The 17,574-nt window shown below is 45.3% G+C and overlaps 1 protein-coding gene across 2 annotated transcripts in view; it reads right to left on the reverse strand.

Moving 5' to 3' along the window:
• ITGAE (integrin subunit alpha E) overlaps window positions 1–17,574 on the reverse strand; it is an 844,898-nt gene that overhangs the window by 720,964 nt on the left and 106,360 nt on the right. For both annotated transcript variants that reach the window (XM_078679953.1, XM_078679952.1), the window contains exons 4-5: window positions 10,462–10,529; window positions 9,915–10,032 (exon numbers count right to left, since the gene is read on the reverse strand). In XM_078679953.1, the coding sequence (XP_078536079.1) occupies window positions 9,915–10,032; window positions 10,462–10,529 (186 nt within the window). The remainder of the gene's footprint in view (window positions 1–9,914; window positions 10,033–10,461; window positions 10,530–17,574) is intronic.

Genomic DNA, 17,574 nt, shown 5'->3' on the forward strand with positions numbered 1-17,574 from the left:
CTCAAAGATCTGATCCCACTCCGCCCTCTCTTCCCTCGATTATCCGACAACCCCCCCCTTTTTTTCACATGGATTTTGACTCAGAGAAGAAGAACAGCATTTAGGTAGAATAGGGTTTGCCGCGGAAGGAGAAAGAAATGCAGGTGCCCAGCATGAGGCACCCTTAAAAAGATTAGTTAGGAAACAGGACTGTGGTCTAACAGCAGAGGACAGATCGCACCCTGCGACGTGTAAGGATGGATCCGAGCTGGACCTATAGCTCCACCACCGGTGCTCAACAGCGCCAACGGAAGAAAACGAACTACTAGAGCCTACCAGTGATGGCTCGCTGCTAAAAAGACACTGTGGCGAAGACCCCCCTCCCCTTTCTGAACTTTCTACCCCCCCCCCCTGACTACTTGCTTGTATTGAACTGAATTCCTCCCTCAACCACTTTGTATTGCTTTCAAAATGTTTCATCGGTCACTTTTGACTGTACATTGATACCGCCGGAGAGAGAGTCAGAACATGGTTCCATAATGTGTCGGAACATTTCCTTGATTGACTCTGACTGAGTAGTATACCAATCTCTAGACTCGTATATATAACACGACAAATGTAAATTCATCTGTATTGCACCTCGTCTATCGCATCGACTGCACATGGTTATATGCAATCCGCCAGTATTGACAAACGCTATTTCATTGACCACACATGGCTATATGTACACCCCGTCAGTTATGATAAACACGGAAATGAACTAACTTATGTTAAAAAGCGGCGACTGTGGAAAATGACAATGTATATGTACATAAGCGGCGTTCATTTGTGTTCACTCATTACCAACTGCATGTGCCCTAAGACTCCGAATTTCGAAGCTGAACGTACGAAAGCTTTGTATGATATCGAAATACGTAATATAATGGGGATAGACATAAATTGACATGCTGGCTAGATATGTTGAAAAGGGAGGACTGTTAAAATCTGGATTATGGCGTAAACATTATCGGCGCCATCTTGTCCTTTTCAGATCCATACGTGCGCGTAAGCAGCAACCATTTTGATTACCATGGCCTCTCTGCCCACTCCCGATAGCCAACGTCTCTCTCTCCCCCTCACTCCCCAGCCTCGCAAGCATCCCCGACAGCCCCCGGTCTCTCATGCATAGGCCATAAAACCCTCTTCCTCTGCGCGACCCTACTCTAAAAGTGACACCCCTGCCTGACCGACACCCCCTGCATTCCTCCCAGGAACACCCTTCCCCTCTTCTGATGACCCCCTCCCGGCTACACCTGGTCTCTCGACCCGGTCCCAAGTCATAAAACAAAGCCTCATGGATGTACCCCCCCTGGCCCCGCATAGCGAAACGTGATACACCAACCGAAGTGCCCGATCTTATCTCCTGCCCAACCTTAGATCTGACCACCCCCTCTTGCCCTCGTGTCCTGTTGGAATGTCCGGCTGCAAGATTACAATCACATGTTACATTTGGAAGGGGAAACGACATCCGAGCGACAGGCATGGGAATAGGCCTGAAGCTGGGATTCCAAACGTGCCTTTTCGTACTTCAAAGTTTCTTTATTGCAATAAGGAATGTTTGTGCATCATAAACCTGTGTATAAAAGACGGAGCCTCAGAGAAACTTGTTAGAGCACCTCTTGAAGACATTGCGCGCGTGTCCGAAATGACAGGCTCTCCTCATGAGAAATAAAAATCTGTTCTTGCACTCCCGCTTCCAGCGCCCGTCTCTTTATTTGGTAACTGATCGAAATGGGAACTAAGAGGCGTCTTGTGCCAGCAGCCTGGGCATCGGTTGTAATTCGGGCTGTTTTTCCTCAACCAGGGCGGTTGAGGCAGTCTTTCCTCTGAATCTTGTATCTGTCTCGGATGGCGGTGTTGATGTCGGGGGCGGAGGATGCATTGGTCTAGGTCTCTGTGAAGAAGGCAATGTCAGGTGAGAGGGAGTCGAATAGGTTCCAGATTTCCACGGCGTGTTTGTGCACTGAGCGTACATTAAGGAGGATGCATTTTAGGGTGTCGCCGGTGTTGGTGGTATTGGGAGTCCGGGTTGGCAGTGAGGGTCTGTAGGCAGTGGAGGGAGAACTGTCTGTGGGTCGTGTTCGGTGAGGCCTGTTGGCATTCTCTGCGTCTTCCGGGGTTGAGTGTGAGGAGGCTTGTGGTGTCTTAGTGATGGATGGTCGGAGATCCAGGGTTCCTGGCGCTGGCCGCGGACAGGCACATATCGGCTTGCCTTAGGCTCTCCTTCCGCGCGCCTGCGGCGAGCCCGCTGTGCAGCGGCCAGCATTTTATAGGGGAGGTGGGAGGGTGGTACAGCTGGGAGGCAGGAGCGGGAAACGGCATAGAGGAGGGGCCACTGAGGCAGCAGCAGCAGGTGGGGGAGACAGGCAGAACAGCATGAAGAAAAAAACAATAAGGGCACAGTGAGAAAAAGGCAAAAACCGGTGCAACAAGGCAGTAGACAATCAAAACAATCAGGATACAATGTGGCCAAAAAAAGCAAGAGAAGTACAACAGGAGGCCACCTATGCTCGAACCCTGACCTGCCTGGGCAGAGGCACAGCATGGCAGACCAGAGCTACTGAGGGAGAGAGCAGGTCCCTGTCCTAGGTCAAAGGTCCTGCTTGCGCTCACCACGCAGCGGCTGGCATTTTATAGGGGAGGTGGGAGGGAGGTACAGCTGGGAGGCGGGAGCGAGAAACGGCAGAGAGGAGGGGCCACGGGGGCAGCAGTGGCAAACGGGTGGAATGGCATGAAGAAAAAATAATAAGGGCACAGTGAATAAAAAACAGGTGCAACAAGGCAAAAGACAATCAAAACAATCAGGGTACAATGTGGGCAAAAAAGTGAGAGAAGTATAACAGGATGCAACCTAGGCTCGAACCCCTACCTGCCTGGGCAGAGGCACAGTGCGGCAGACCGGAGCTACGAGGGGAGAGAGCAGGTCCCTGACCGAGGTCCCTGAAGGTGTCTTGAAATCTCAGTTGTCTAAAAGGAGTGTACACAATAAAGAGCCTGCACAGCTATTGGGCACATTATGGGAAAAGGAAGGAATCAGTATACTCAAAAAACACTATCTTTGGTGTAATATGGGAAAAGTTAGGAATCAACATGTTCATAAAACACCAGTAAACTAATTTGTTTTGAGACTGGGAATACTGTCAAATTTACCAGATACGAGGACCTTAAAAAATCAAGACCAGGTTAGATATTGAGTTCTAGGAATAAGCTAAATTTCCTTTTCCCCCTGTGGTAAGCAAACTGAGGACAATTGAGGTATTTCCATGTCTACCTGCTGCAGATTGGAAAAAGGGTGAATACAGCTGAAACACCCTTTAAACAAGGATTCCTTTTTTCTGGGCATTGAAGAATGCAAGGAATGAGGAATTATTGTGCCACCAGGAGCTGTCAGAGGCCGCCATTGAAAATGACCTTATGGTAATTACATACATTTAATTACAATGGCCAGCACCTGATAGCATTCTTCAAAGAAGTGTTCCTGGCAGAGGAACTGAGGGGCATATTTACTTGCCCCTATAGCCAACAGAACATAATTTTCTTTTGACGTTGTGGTGATAATAGAGGCTTGCCTTATTTGCAAGGCAGTGTTAAGCCACTTAACGTGGCTTGACGCTGCCCTGTAAATGAGGCACCCTTACATGCTACACTTAGCGTGAAAGAGGTAGGCAATAGGTGTTGAGATGGGCTTTCCGCTGCAACACCTGTTGATTTTGATGCTGCCCGATATTTAAAAGAGTGGCGTAAATATGGGGCAGAGGTAAAATTAAGACCAGGGAAAACCTTGTCTTAACAGGGCACAACAAGTAGAAATTATTTTTCCTCGTTTTTGCTGTTTTTATGTGTGCTACATTGTGCAGCACACTGAAAAACAGCAAAACGCCATACATGATTGTTTATGTGCAGGAGGGTGCCCTTGTGCAGCACACATAGAAGTTACAAATTGGCATTTAAGATTGGTTATGTGCAGGCAGGGCCGCTTTCCTGCACATAAACAATCATTCCTCACAACGGAGGCAGACTTGCACTATTCTGCAAGGGTGCCTGAGTTGGTGCTGGGCAGCTAAATTACAGAGCAGGTGCAAACGGAGGGCTGCACTGTACTGTTGTAAATACCGTGCATCCCTGCATTTCAGGAAGTGGGTGAGTGCTGTGTTAAGCCAAAAAGGCTAACACTGCGCTACCTCACTTCTTTGTATATATGACCCCGAGTGTGGTGCCAGCCAGCCAGACAAACTCTGCGCACAGATTTCCCTGCCCAGAAAGTTGCTTTGCAGTGCACTGTCTAGAGTCCTGGCAATGTATTCACCTTAATTTACTTAACATTAAGGTAAAAACATTGCCTTGCGCCTCGAAGTGCTTTCAAAAGCAACTCTGGTTTTAAGGACTTTTTTCTTCCTGTGGAATAGCTTGTCAGATCCATTTCCGCTCCACTGGAGGAAAACAAGCATTGGCATAGCCATTAGGTCTCGTTTTTGGGACCTTATAAGTATTTAGTTATGCAGCACAAAATCCTCGGTGCAACAACATCAACTGTTGCATGGCTAAACACTTATAAGGTCCCATGGGCTCGTGGGAGCGAGTAACACTGCAGCGGTGGAAGAACCGACACTAGATGCAGCTCTGGGTGGTTTAGGTGGGATTAGGAGGTTTTCATTTGCTGATCTTTGGTTCTAGTGGGGGTGTAGTGGAACAGGGTATCAGGGATGTACTCAGTGAATATCCCTAGCACTGTTTTATACACAAACATCAAATGTGCATGGGGCTCTGGGTCGTTCGAATGTACAGGTCGAGTCGTTGCACTAGGAGTGTGCCTAAGGGGTTAGCATGTTCCTGTTCTCCTTTCTTGGCCTAACACAATAACCTCTGTAAGTTAGACCACATTGAATTAAAATTAAACCACAAACAAGTTTTTAACCACATGACCTTTTATTTCAACAACAGCTAAGTCAGTTCGAGGAATACAGGAGACTCTAGGTGGCTGCCTTTAGTAGCCGGTTGTCACTTTGAGCAGCATTAATAGTGGGCATTAGGGATGAGCTGCAAAATTCAGCAGAGTCCAGGAAGATACGCACGCGTTTACAAACTTTGGTGAAAGCATTAAAATGCTACTAAAAATGAAAGCCCTCGACTAAGAGGAAATATGCCTGGAGTAAGAAAGTAGCTTGAACGCTGCATTTCTGCTGCTGGCACTTTTTAAAAATACCATAACCCTTTCAAACGGTTATATGGAAGGCTTGCAGCAGAACAAGTATGAAATCGTAGACGGAAAGAAAAAAATTTCAAACTTAGACGCTTGAGGCCTCAATCATTAGAAGTCAGCATAACTTTGAAATGAGTCAGCCCCTATACCCAGCCTGGATGTACAATACTGAAAATACTGTGTAGTTTACAGGAACCAGACCTTTCAGGTAAAGAAAATCACTGGTGGTCCTATGACACGTTCTCTTTAAACTGCTCTAATGTTCTTGGGTCGGAGTGGGCGGGATCTGAGGGGCATGACATACCCATACTTTTTTCATTCAATAATAACAGTTCCCTGACAGAGACGTTTTAAGGCATGGGCCAAGTGGGCTCTGGGCCAGGGCTCCCGCCATCCCAGAGGCCCCAGTGTTAGGCTTCGGTGACAGTCCTAGACTGTACAGAGGTTCTAAATAAGCAATTTGTTTTACTTTTTTCCGTTTTTCTTGGCCAATCCAGGATGCCCACACATTTCGGTCTCTACCTGAGAGATGATGCTGGTTAAACCAAAATACCCATTAGGTTCTGGTTAGATTCATAAAGCGTTTAACATTTCAAAGTGTATAAGACCAGCTCAAATGCACCACCCTTTGCCTTTATGCCATATGCGACGTGCTTACTGTGTAGTACAGATTGGCATTGAATGCCACCTCATTCTTTTTAGAGCTACTGATAGACAGGTGCAATCACAGCCTAACACCACCGACCAGACTGAGTACCAGTCCCACACAGAATGGGGATTGCAGTCAACAGAAATCACCCATCAGCACTGTATGCTTGAATGATAGTGACAGACAAACTACACCACATATTGAGGGCAGAAGGTTTGGACGAACCACTAGTCTTTCTTCTTTTCTGGTGCAGTCCAGTGGAAGACAGCTTTCCTTGAGGTAGGGCCCCAGGGTAGCATACAGGTGTGGGCCAGATGTCAAAGTGCACAGCAGCATTATATGCTCCCTTCTTGACTGCACCGACCATGTGGCGCCGCTGCTAGGCCAGTGCAGTCACGGAATGGTGCCAACTTGGGAATACCTGTTCCTTGAACAGCAGGGACTGGAGTGCATTAAACAAAAATGCACCCTCCATATGTAAAGCCCAAAAGATGAGACACCACTCCACTGCAACATCTGCAGCAGGCTTGTTCACACCACTCATCTTTCTGCTTCACTGGTGCTGGTCAGCCAGTAGGAAACTTTGTTGCAAGGCTGTGACCAGAGGTATGCTGTCCAAGGAAGAGTTGCCAATGAGCCCACTGTAGTTGCTGAGGTAATCATTGAATTAAAAATGTATAATAAATTCAGATTTGCTGCGAGTAGGAAGGACCAAATAGGTTTTGTCCCCCCTTCCCCCAATCCTTATGATTTCCCTGAGCTCCATAACTTTTTGCGAAAATACAACTGTCCTGGGAGTATTCATTCTAAGAGCTGAAAAGCTTCAGCTAAAATGTTAGGCATGGAGTCTCCTGGGCTGTGAAACAAAGGGAGGGTCAGACAGCAAAAACGTGCCTGCTTAATTTAAATTTAATTGTGGGTTTATATAGCGCTAGGAATCGACTCCCAGAGGAGTATCTCCACGCTTCGACTGCTGGGGAACCCGTCCTGGCTCACCCTGAGAGAAGGTCCCTGATGGGTATCTCTAAGGTGCGACCAAGCATCCCCGGCGGTCCGTTGTGAAGATGAGGCAAGCTGATGCCCAGAGTTGCCGAGTGTGGTTTCTGACTAGAGTAGGCACCGAGGCGAGAATTATTGAGTCCGCTGACCCTGTTCCACGACCCTGCCGCGTCGGGAATCGAACCCTGGTCCCGGGCCGTTCTCTGCTTACGGGTCTGCCGCCTCTAACCAGTGAGCCACACTTCTCCACGTGAAAAGAAATGTAATTAGGCATAACTGGTTAATCTGCAAATGTAAAGGGAGCTTGGAAGCCAGTATTGGCTTTAATTGATGGAATCACTTGAAGCTTTCTGAGGACGCAGTTTTTTTCCCGAGTAGTATTGCAAGGGAGTTACTAGCTGAGCATTCTAGTGTATGGCTTTAAAGAACAATTATACATGTACAAAATACACTATGTACACTCTGAGTATTACTAAAATCTATATTTTGAAAGACTATTTAAAACTGTTGGTGCATTTTGTAGCAACCTCTTTCATACTGTGTGCAATGCAAGTTTAAAATAACTACTTACACATTCACAGTATTTTGTGTCAGTTTAGGACCTCGTAACACTACACATACACAAGCCCCTATTCTCCACTGCACCAATCAGAATTAAATTATGTGGCTCTCTGGTTACAGACACAGACCTATGCAGTGCATTAACTACTAGCTGTTTCTTAATGTACAATAGTGCATTTCCCACTGATTAACTTAAGTTGCATTTATTTTTCATTTAAGCTGCGCTTTATTTTATATGTAGTTACGTGAAGGTGAAAGACCGAAAAAAGTTACAGAATAGTTTGCTTTTTTAGCCACACTTTTGACCCCACCCCTACAGGCATTCACCAGACCCACTTCTCACACATCATCACAGTTCTCATACTTTTTATAACTGCACTTCGACCACTGATCTTGGCCCTTGCATACTTTCTGAACAGTCCGGTCTCTAAAAACACTACTTACGATTGTTCAGATCTCTTTATATGCCAAATAAATGCATAATAAAAAATGAATTTTAATATATATATTGCTTCAACACCCCATCAGGTGTAACAAGCGCTAAATAAATGCAAACAGTTTCCCTCTTTTATCTCTCGGCTATCCTTCTCAGTCCAAATAAATGAATAACCTATCCACCACTCAAATTATTTTCATATTTCACTATTCATCACAAATTCTTTATGGGTTCTGGAGTAGCAAGCTACTCGCCGAAAAAGCACTTCGACGCCTCGTCAGGGGTAGTAAGCGCTATATAAATACAATACAAAACTTTTCAATTTAAAGAAGTAAATGTCCTGCCAATTTAAACCACTGCCCGTACTACAGTAAGTGGTTCAGTCCCCAGCTATACTTCATGCAGTTAGATCCACTCCCTTTCACAACAGATCAGGCAAAGGCCTTTAAACATTAAAGTGCCACGCAATGTTCAGGTTAGGAGAACTGAAAACAATATATTTGTTAAAAATGCAATATCAATAGCAGGAAAGAATAGGAGACTAAAATTCTCTGCAAAGGAGCTGCTCGAAATAGCCTTCTTAAGGTGCCAGTGAAATGCCTGTCAGTCTAGAATTCCTTGGTGATGCCTCCTCTTTCATGACCTTTGACCTATCCACACAGGAGCCACTTCCCTACAGCTGCCCACATTAACTAAAACAATATTTAAAAAACATAGTATTTTGAAAGGAAGCCTGTGGCAATCACCATGACCGAGTTTCCTGATCATTAGGTAGAAAAGCCCTCTTGCAACTCCGAGGATCTTGTGTAACCCATTAGGTTTTTACACAGTGAGCGTGACTGCTCTCGGATGATCAACCCAGGTCACACCCAACAGCTACACAAGCGGGCTCTCTTGTCTGCAGCTCTGAGGACAGTTTCAAACGAACGACACCTGGGCAGGTAGAAGACTTTAACCTGCCTTAATTTCATCTAATTATGTTCGGATTTTTAAGTGCTACATCATTTAGGCGCTTCAGTAAAAATACATAATGAAGATAATCACTGAGCGGGTCGGAAATGCCAATCAAGGGCCTGAAGATGGCAGATATGAAGAAAAGTTGCAATTTAGCAGCCCCAAGACAGCTATCTGTCAATCTTTCTTACGATGGATTCAGGAATTTTAAGCGTCTGAAGGGAGAGCCTTTAACAGTTCTTTTTGTCAGGGGTGACCTTAAGAGATGCTTGGAAGGGGGTGGGGGGGGGGGGGGGTCAATTTAACCCAGCAGTGGTTCGTCCTGCAGGCTCTTAAAATGTACGTTGGACGGTTTACCATTTGCTCCCAGCTCAAGGGTCCTTATGTCACCGGAATAAGACGAGGATTACCATTATGAAGAGCACAGGCTTTTACTTTCACTCGGGCACCAACCAGTCCAAACCCTGTTTTGCAAACATGGTGCTGCCAGGGGTGCGGCAGAAGTTGGCCGCGGAGGTCAGACAAGTGAGGTAAGGCCAACGGGCAAAGGGGAGGGTGTTAAATAACCTATCACCACCCTCGCCAACAACCAAAAACCAGCCAACTCTGGAACTCAGATTATAACCAGCAGCATTAGTATAACCAGCAAGGCACTAAAGGAACATCTGAGGCAAAAAAATAAGTGCGTGTGCGCGTCGCGTTTAAAGTAAACAAGCGCACATGCCTCGCGCGGCAGCAGGGGGAGTGGAGAGAGGAGGGGGCCTGCGCCGGATTCCCTCATGGGAGCGAGCAGCAAGGCGCAATAATTAGTAACATATGGTGCCGCTGCTCGCTGCTCGATCCCGCAACGGAATTGCCAGATGTGCAATCGTTGCCATTGGAAGCAATGCAACAAGTGCACGTTTTTGCCTGCAAAGGTGTAGCGATGGCTAAAGGTCTTTTTCATAAGCAGCGCATGCGCACTGTGTAGGCGAGACCTAAAAAGGGGGAGAGAAACGCATGCGTTTCACTATCTGAATAGGCATATGGTCCACGTCTATTGTATTTGGACTTGCGATTTGGAAAAGAAAGGCAAAGTAGTATAACTCTTTTCATACCAATCTTTGAAAGATTAATGGAGGTGCTATTCTGAAGGCCCACTGTGAAGAGCGAACACTGTCCATTCATCTCGCCAGTCATGCTTCTGAACGGCAAACTCTTATGCTGCACGCAGGTCTATCAGAAAAAAGCACAATATCACAATTAACAATAACAACATTAAACATTTCATACATAATTTTATCTGAATTCTAATTTTAAAAAGTTGTTGGTTTTAAACGTATCATGTAATTAATGTTTAAAACTAAGTTAGTCTTGTCAATTTGCAACAAGAAAGCAGCTCATAATCAGTCCCTGAAAATAAACTCTGACACTCTTGGTCACATTTTTCATAAGATTTTAATCTGGAGTTAGCTTTTGAAATTCCAACACTTTTGCTCGTAATTTAACAAATTGTATGTGTTTTATGTGACTCGCAGCACAGTGCTAACATGGTGTGGAGATTCTGCGATTTTACTCACAAACCCGGAACAATAACAGCCAATAAGTTCCATTCACAACTCAGTCATTTATGCAGCAGTGCAAGTAGTTCACAAATGTACTCACCAAAACTGCGTTGGAATGTCTTGCAAGAGATACGCTTGGCCAAGCAGAAGGTTTCTGCAAATATGTTTCTGTAAGAAGAGGTCAAACAGAAGCATAATTAACAAGCATTTGCAATGCATAAGGTCTCGCATTAGGAAAGTTTGAGCTATTGGTATTGTAAATGACACATTTTTTATACATGTGTTGGTTTTGAAAATAGCAAAAATAATAGCTTTGTCATTTACAATGCCAATAGTTATAACTTGTGACACCTATAGCATTTGTAATGCAATATGTGTTGTATTCACGTGACTTAGATGTATTGATATTACAAATAACAATGGCTTTGAATTTTTTTAATAATTAATACTTAAATAAAAGTTATTGTAATTTATAATGGCAATAGCTTAACCTTTTGTAAATAACTTTTGTGAAGAATATGTTCAGTGTATTTTATTGTGACGAAAATCCAAGAACAGAAGTGAAATACTAACCTCTTTTTGTGACATTTGTAATAAAGCTTGAAACATTGAGAGATCATATTTGACCCAGTTGTTGGTAAATGGTTGCACAGATTGATGCTGTGGTGGGGCTGAGAGATGTTGTGGTGGCGACTAGTGATGCTGTGGCATTCAATGATCCTGTGGTAGCGAATAGTGATGTTGTTGTGCCCCTTAGTGATGCTGTGGTGATGCGATAGATAGAGTGAGTGGGATAGATAGATAGAGTGAGGGCGATAGATAGATAGAGGGAGGGCGATAGATAGAGGGCGATAGAGAGATTGAGTGAGCGAGATAGATAGATAGATAGGAGTGAGGGCGATAGATAGATAGACAGATAGATAGAGTGATGGCGATAGATAGATAGAGTGAGGGCGATAGATAGATAGATAGAGTGAGGGCGATAGATAGATAGATAGAGTGAGGGCGATAGATAGATAGATAGAGTGAGGGCGATTAGATAGATAGAGTGAGGGCGATTAGATAGATAGAGTGAGGGCGATTAGATAGATAGAGTGAGGGCGATAGAGTGAGGGCGATAGATAGAGTGAGGGCGATAGATAGAGTGAGGGCGATAGATAGAGTGAGGGCGATAGATAGAGTGAGGGCGATAGATAGAGTGAGGGCGATAGATAGAGTGAGGGCGATAGATAGAGTGAGGGCGATAGATAGAGTGAGGGCGATAGATAGAGTGAGGGCGATAGATAGAGTGAGGGCGATAGATAGAGTGAGAGCGATAGATAGAGTGAGGGCGATAGATAGAGTGAGGGCGATAGAGTGAGGGCGATAAGATAGAGTGAAGGCGATAGATAGATAGAGTGAGGGCGATAGATAGATAGAGTGAGGGCGATAGATAGACAGATAGAGTGAGGGCGATTAGATAGATAGACTGAGGCAGATAGATAGACTGAGGGCGATAGACAGAGTGAGGGCGATAGATCGATAGATAGTTGTGTGTGTGGTTGTGTGTGTGGTTGTGGTTATGTGTGCATGGTTGTGTGTGTGTGGTTGTGTGTGTTATGCTTTGTTTTGCTATGTTTTGTTATGCTATGTTTTGTTGTGTTTGGTATGCTATGTTTTGCTAGGCTATGATATGTTTTGTTTTGTTATGCTATGCTAGGTTTTTTTGCTATCCTATGCTTTGTTTTGTTATGCTATGCAATGCTTTGTTGTGTTTGTTATGCTATGCTTTGTTATGCTATGCTATGTTGTGTTGTGCTATGCCATGCTTTGTTTTGCTATGCCATGTTTTGTTATGCTATGTTTTGTTATGCTATGTTTTGTTATGCTATGTTTTGTTATGCTATGCTATGTTTTGTTATGCTATGCTATGTTTTGTTATGCTATGCTATGTTTTGTTATGCTATGCTTTGTTATGCTATGCTATGTTTTGCTATGCTTTGTTTTGCTATGCTATGTTTTGTTGTGTTTGATATGCTATGTTTTGCTATGCTATTATATGTTTTGCTATGCCATGTTTTGTTATGCTTTGTTGTGTTTGTTATGCTATGCTTTGTTATGCTATGCTATGTTGTGTTGTGTTTTGCTATGCTATGCTTTGTTTTGCTATGCCATGTTTTGTTATGCTATGTTTTGTTATGCTATGTTTTGTTATGCTATGTTTTGTTATGCTATGTTTTGTTATGCTATGCTATGTTTTGTTTTGTTATGCTATGCTATGTTTTGTTATGCTATGCTTTGTTATGCTATGCTATGTTTTGTTATGCTATGCAATGTTTTGTTTTGCTATTCTATGCTTTGTTTTGTTATGCTATGCTATGTTTTTTTGCTATCCTATGCTTTGTTTTGTTATGCTATGCAATGCTTTGTTGTGTTTGTTATGCTATGCTTTGTTATGCTATGCTATGTTGTGTTGTGCTATGCTATGCTTTGTTTTGCTATGCCATGTTTTGTTATGCTATGTTTTGTTATGCTATGTTTTGTTATGCTATGTTTTGTTATGCTATGCTATGTTTTGTTATGCTATGCTTTGTTATGCTATGCTATGTTTTGCTATGCTTTGTTTTGGTATGCTATGTTTTGTTGTGTTTGATATGCTATGTTTTGCTATGCTATTATATGTTTTGCTATGCCATGTTTTGTTATGCCTTGTTGTGTTTGTTATGCTATGCTTTGTTATGCTATGCTATGTTGTGTTGTGTTTTGCTATGCTATGCTTTGTTTTGCTATGCCATGTTTTGTTATGCTATGTTTTGTTATGCTATGTTTTGTTATGCTATGTTTTGTTATGCTATGTTTTGTTATGCTATGCTATGTTTTGTTATGCTATGCTATGTTTTGTTATGCTATGCTTTGTTATGCTATGCTATGTTTTGCTATGCTATGTTTTGCTATGCTTTGTTTTGCTATGCTATGTTTTGTTGTGTTTGATATGCTATGCTATTATATGTTTTGCTATGCCATGTTTTGCTATGCCATGTTTTGTTATGCCATGTTTTGTTATGCCATGTTTTGTTAGGCTATGTTTTGTTTTGCTATCCTATGCCTTGTTTTGTTATGCTATGCTCTGTTTAGTTTTGCTATCCTATGCTATGTTGTGTTTTGTTATGCTATGCTATGTTGTGTTTTGTTATGCTATGCTATGTTGTGTTTTGTTATGCTATGCTGTGTTTTGTTATGCTATGCTATGTTTTGTTATGCTATGCTATGTTTTGTTGTGTTTTGTTATGCTATTTTTTGTTATGCTATTTTTTGTTATGCTATGTTTTGTTGTGCTTTATTACGCTATGCTTGGTTATGCTATGCTTGGTTATGCTGTGCTTGGTTATGCTGTGCTTGGTTATGCTGTGCTTGGTTATGCTGTGCTTGGTTATGCTGTGCTTGGTTGTGCTGTGCTTGGTTGTGCTGTGCTGTGCTTGGTTGTGCTGTGCTTGGTTGTGCTGTGCTTGGTTGTGTTGTGCTGTGTTTTGCTGTGCTGTGCTGCGTTTTGCTGTGCTGTGCTGCGTTTTGCTGTGCTGTGTTTTGCTGTGCTGTGTTTTGCTGTGCTGCGTTTTGCTGTGCTGTGTTTTGCTGTGCTGTGTTTTGCTGTGCTGTGTTTTGCTGTGCTGTGTTTTGCTGTGCTGTGCTTTACTGTGCTGTGCTGTGCTTTGCTGTGTTTTGCTGTGCTGTGTTTTGCTGTGCTGTGCTTTGCTGTGCTGTGTTTTGCTGTGCTGTGTTTTGCTGTGCTGTGTTTTGCTGTGCTGTGCTTTGCTGTGCTGTGTTGTGTTTTGCTGTGCTGTGCTGTGTTTTGCTGTGCTGTGTTTTGCTGTGCTGTGTTTTGCTATGCTGTGCTGTGTTTTGCTGTGCTGTGCTTTGCTGTGCTTTGCTGTGTTTTGCTGTGCTGTGCTTTGCTGTGCTGTGCTGTGTTGTGCTGTGCTGTGTTGTGCTGTGCTGTGTTGTGCTGTGCTGTGTTTTGCTGTGCTGTGTTTTGCTGTGCTGTGCTGTGTTTTGCTGTGCTGTGCTGTGCTTTGCTGTGCTGTCCTGTCCTGTGCTGTGCTGTGTTTTGCTGTGCTGTGCTGTGTTGTGCTGTGCTGTGCTGTGTTTTGCTGTGCTGTGCTGTGTTTTGCTGTGCTGTGCTGTGTTGTGTTTTGCTGTGCTGTGTTGTGTTGTGTTTTGCTGTGCTGTGTTTTGCTGTGCTGTGCTGTGTTTTGCTGTGCTGTGTTGTGTTTTGCTGTGCTGTGTTGTGTTTTGCTGTGCTGTGTTGTGTTTTGCTGTGCTGTGCTGTGTTTTGCTGTGCTGTGTTGTGTTTTGCTGTGCTGTGTTGTGTTTTGCTGTGCTGGTAAGGGCATGTGAGGGTGTGTGTGAGGGGGTGTGAAGGTGAGGGTGAGGTGTGTGAGGGGTGAGGGCGTGAGGGTTGTGTTGTGTTTTGCTGTGCTTTGTTGTGCTGTGCTGTGTTTTGCTGTGCTGTGTTGTGTTTTGCTGTGCTGTGTTTTGCTGTGCTGTGCTGTGTTTTGCTGTGCTGTGTTTTGCTGTGCTGTGCTGTGTTTTGCTGTGCTGTGTTGTGCTGTGCTGTTTTGCTGTGCTGTGCTGTGTTGTGTTTTGCTGTGCTGTGTTGTGTTTTGCTGTGCTTTGCTGTGCTGTGTTGTGTTTTGCTGTGCTGTGTTGTGTTTTGCTGTGCTGTGCTGTGTTGTGTTTTGCTGTGCTGTGTTGTGTTGTGTTTTGCTGTGCTGGTAAGGGTATGTGAGGGTGTGTGTGAGGGGGTGTGAAGGTGAGGGTGTGAGGGTGAGGAGGTGTGTGAGGGTGAGGAGGTGTGTGAGGGGTGAGGGGGTGAGGGCGTGAGGGTGAGTGTCTCCAATGAATGTCACTGCTTCGCCTTCTTTGAAAATGTTCAGTGCTGCAAATAGAGCATGCCGCCCTAATTATCACAGCATGAGGCCCCAAAGTGATAATTATCACAGCATGCAGAGAGCCGCCCCACGCTGCTGGAGCACTCAACTGCACATTAATTATAGTTGAGTGCTCCAGCAGCCTGGGGCGCCTGTTGACATGCTGTGATAAGTGGGTCTCATGCTGTGATAATTGTTGCCGCGCCTGAGGAAGTGGAGACTCCTGCTGGGATAATTGGTCTTGTGGCGCCTCAGGAAGTAGAGTTTCATGCTGGGATAATTGGTCTGGCGGGCTTGCAGCGCCTGACGTCCAACAAACGTGCACAAGCTGCTCAACCTTGAAGCGCGTTCACAGACCTGGGTCGGCTCGTGCCCAGGTCTGTATCGGGCTCGTTCACAGCTGTTACTCCCTTGACAGGGAGGAAGGTGACTATAGTCTCGCTGGCGGGAGCGCGTCGCGCTCCAACGCCAGCTCGACCTAAAAATGTACGGCTGGTTTCAGTTACAAAACTGTTTTCTGCGGCTGCGCTTGCTGTCTGAGTTGCCGTCTGACTAATGTGCATTAACATTCTGGTTATACAGCATCACTATTCGCGTAGACTTGTACACCTGCGGCTGAACATCACAGATTGCATTCGAAATAGAGCAATTTATCACTATTATTTCTGGTTTACATATAGCGCTGGTGCGATTATGTACCAGCTCGAATGACAGGTGTAAAAAACATATTTTGCAGTGATCGGTGGGTACAAAACATTGGTACAATCATAGGTGTAAAACTACACTGGCGATAATGTAATCTACCTAATTCAGAAATGCTGCTGCAAATCTACTTATATCGAAAATTGAAATAAAAGATAAATAACTTTTCAGTGCTTAATGTATATTTTACTTCTGCTCATATACGTACCTGCTGTATATCTGATTGGTAAACGGCATCTCTGGGAACCATTGTTGTTCACTGTGGTGCTCAGTTGCACAGTTCAAAAGTGCAAAGTTGGGTGTGTGGCCAAGATGGCGGCGTGAGCGGATGTTTTTGCTCGAGCTCCGTCCCCGCCGGGCTCATCGCATCTTCACAGCACCTGCATTCTTGGTTTTTATCTCTGGATGCTCCCCCCTGCCGAGGAGCATCGACAATACCTCTGCGCCTTATCGAGGGCACACCGTACCCTCTCTGGAGCAAAGAGCTTAGTGTGTAGCTCTCCCCCAAGTGCTTGTGCCGCCGCACTGTCCGGAGCAGGGGGCTCTTGGCTGCCCGACTGAAACACTGCCTGGCACCTCTCTGTCTCGGCGATGGGGCACTGGGCGCGACCCAGCTGGTACTGCATCTGTGGATCCAGGACTGAAGCAAGAGAGCTGCACAACTTTGAGCCTGGAGGTGCGGTAGAAGATCCAGACCCAGACCAGCTTATCTACGTTGCCAGGGTGCTGCTGAGCTCAGTGGGCGGACTTAACTTCTATTGGTGGGGCTGCGGTGGGATGAAAACTTGTATGAGACCTCGCCAACACGGAGTTTGGGTGTCGCTTGGCCTCGGGTTGAGGTCTGCCGTGGCTTCCCGGGTTTGGCGTTGACTGTTGGTCCCCTGGAGAGCTGCTGTCTGGGACACGATTGCAGCAGCCGGGAGAGTGTGGTAAGCGGCAGCGGGCCCAGAGCGCATTTTACATTTTAACTGCACAGTGATGCATGCTATCATCAGAGGCGTAACACAGGCCCCTGCAGCCCCCGCGGTACGGGGGTGCCCCTCACCATCCAGGGGACCCCGTCACCTCTGCTGGGGAGCTCTAGATTGAGTCCGGAAGGGGCCTCTTCATGTACCCTGCAGGGGGGCCCCCTCAAGGTTTGTTACGCCGCAGGCTATCATCAAGGTGCGGGGGAGAGGATCTAGAGTGAGTGGCCTTTGGAGACGGGCCGAGCTGCCTGAATGGCCCCCTACTCAATGAAGACAGGCTGAAGCGTGCTAGTTATGAACAGCCTGCATGATATTGTGCCTCTCTGAAGTGCTAGCGCCTGCTTGCTTTTTACGGAGACCTGCCAGTGGCGAATCCCATATGGCCCGCAGTGAAGAGATCGAAGGAGGACGAGGGGCTTGACGCTGAATTCGAGAGCTAAACAGACACGGTGGTTCTAGAGTGCACCTCCCATTGTTTCCCTGCTGCCTGCTGCTGGGATTGTCTGTTGCCCTGAGGTGGAAGTAGGCCGAAAAACATTTGAAGCTGCAAATTTGGAGAATTGGACATAGATCCTCCCTGGGCCAGCACCTCAACTGGGAAAGGAATACAACAAGAAGGCATCAGTTTGCATTGCCTCT

This window comes from Lissotriton helveticus, chromosome 3_1 (assembly GCF_964261635.1).
Source record: "Lissotriton helveticus chromosome 3_1, aLisHel1.1, whole genome shotgun sequence".
Lineage (NCBI taxonomy): Eukaryota > Metazoa > Chordata > Amphibia > Caudata > Salamandridae > Lissotriton > Lissotriton helveticus.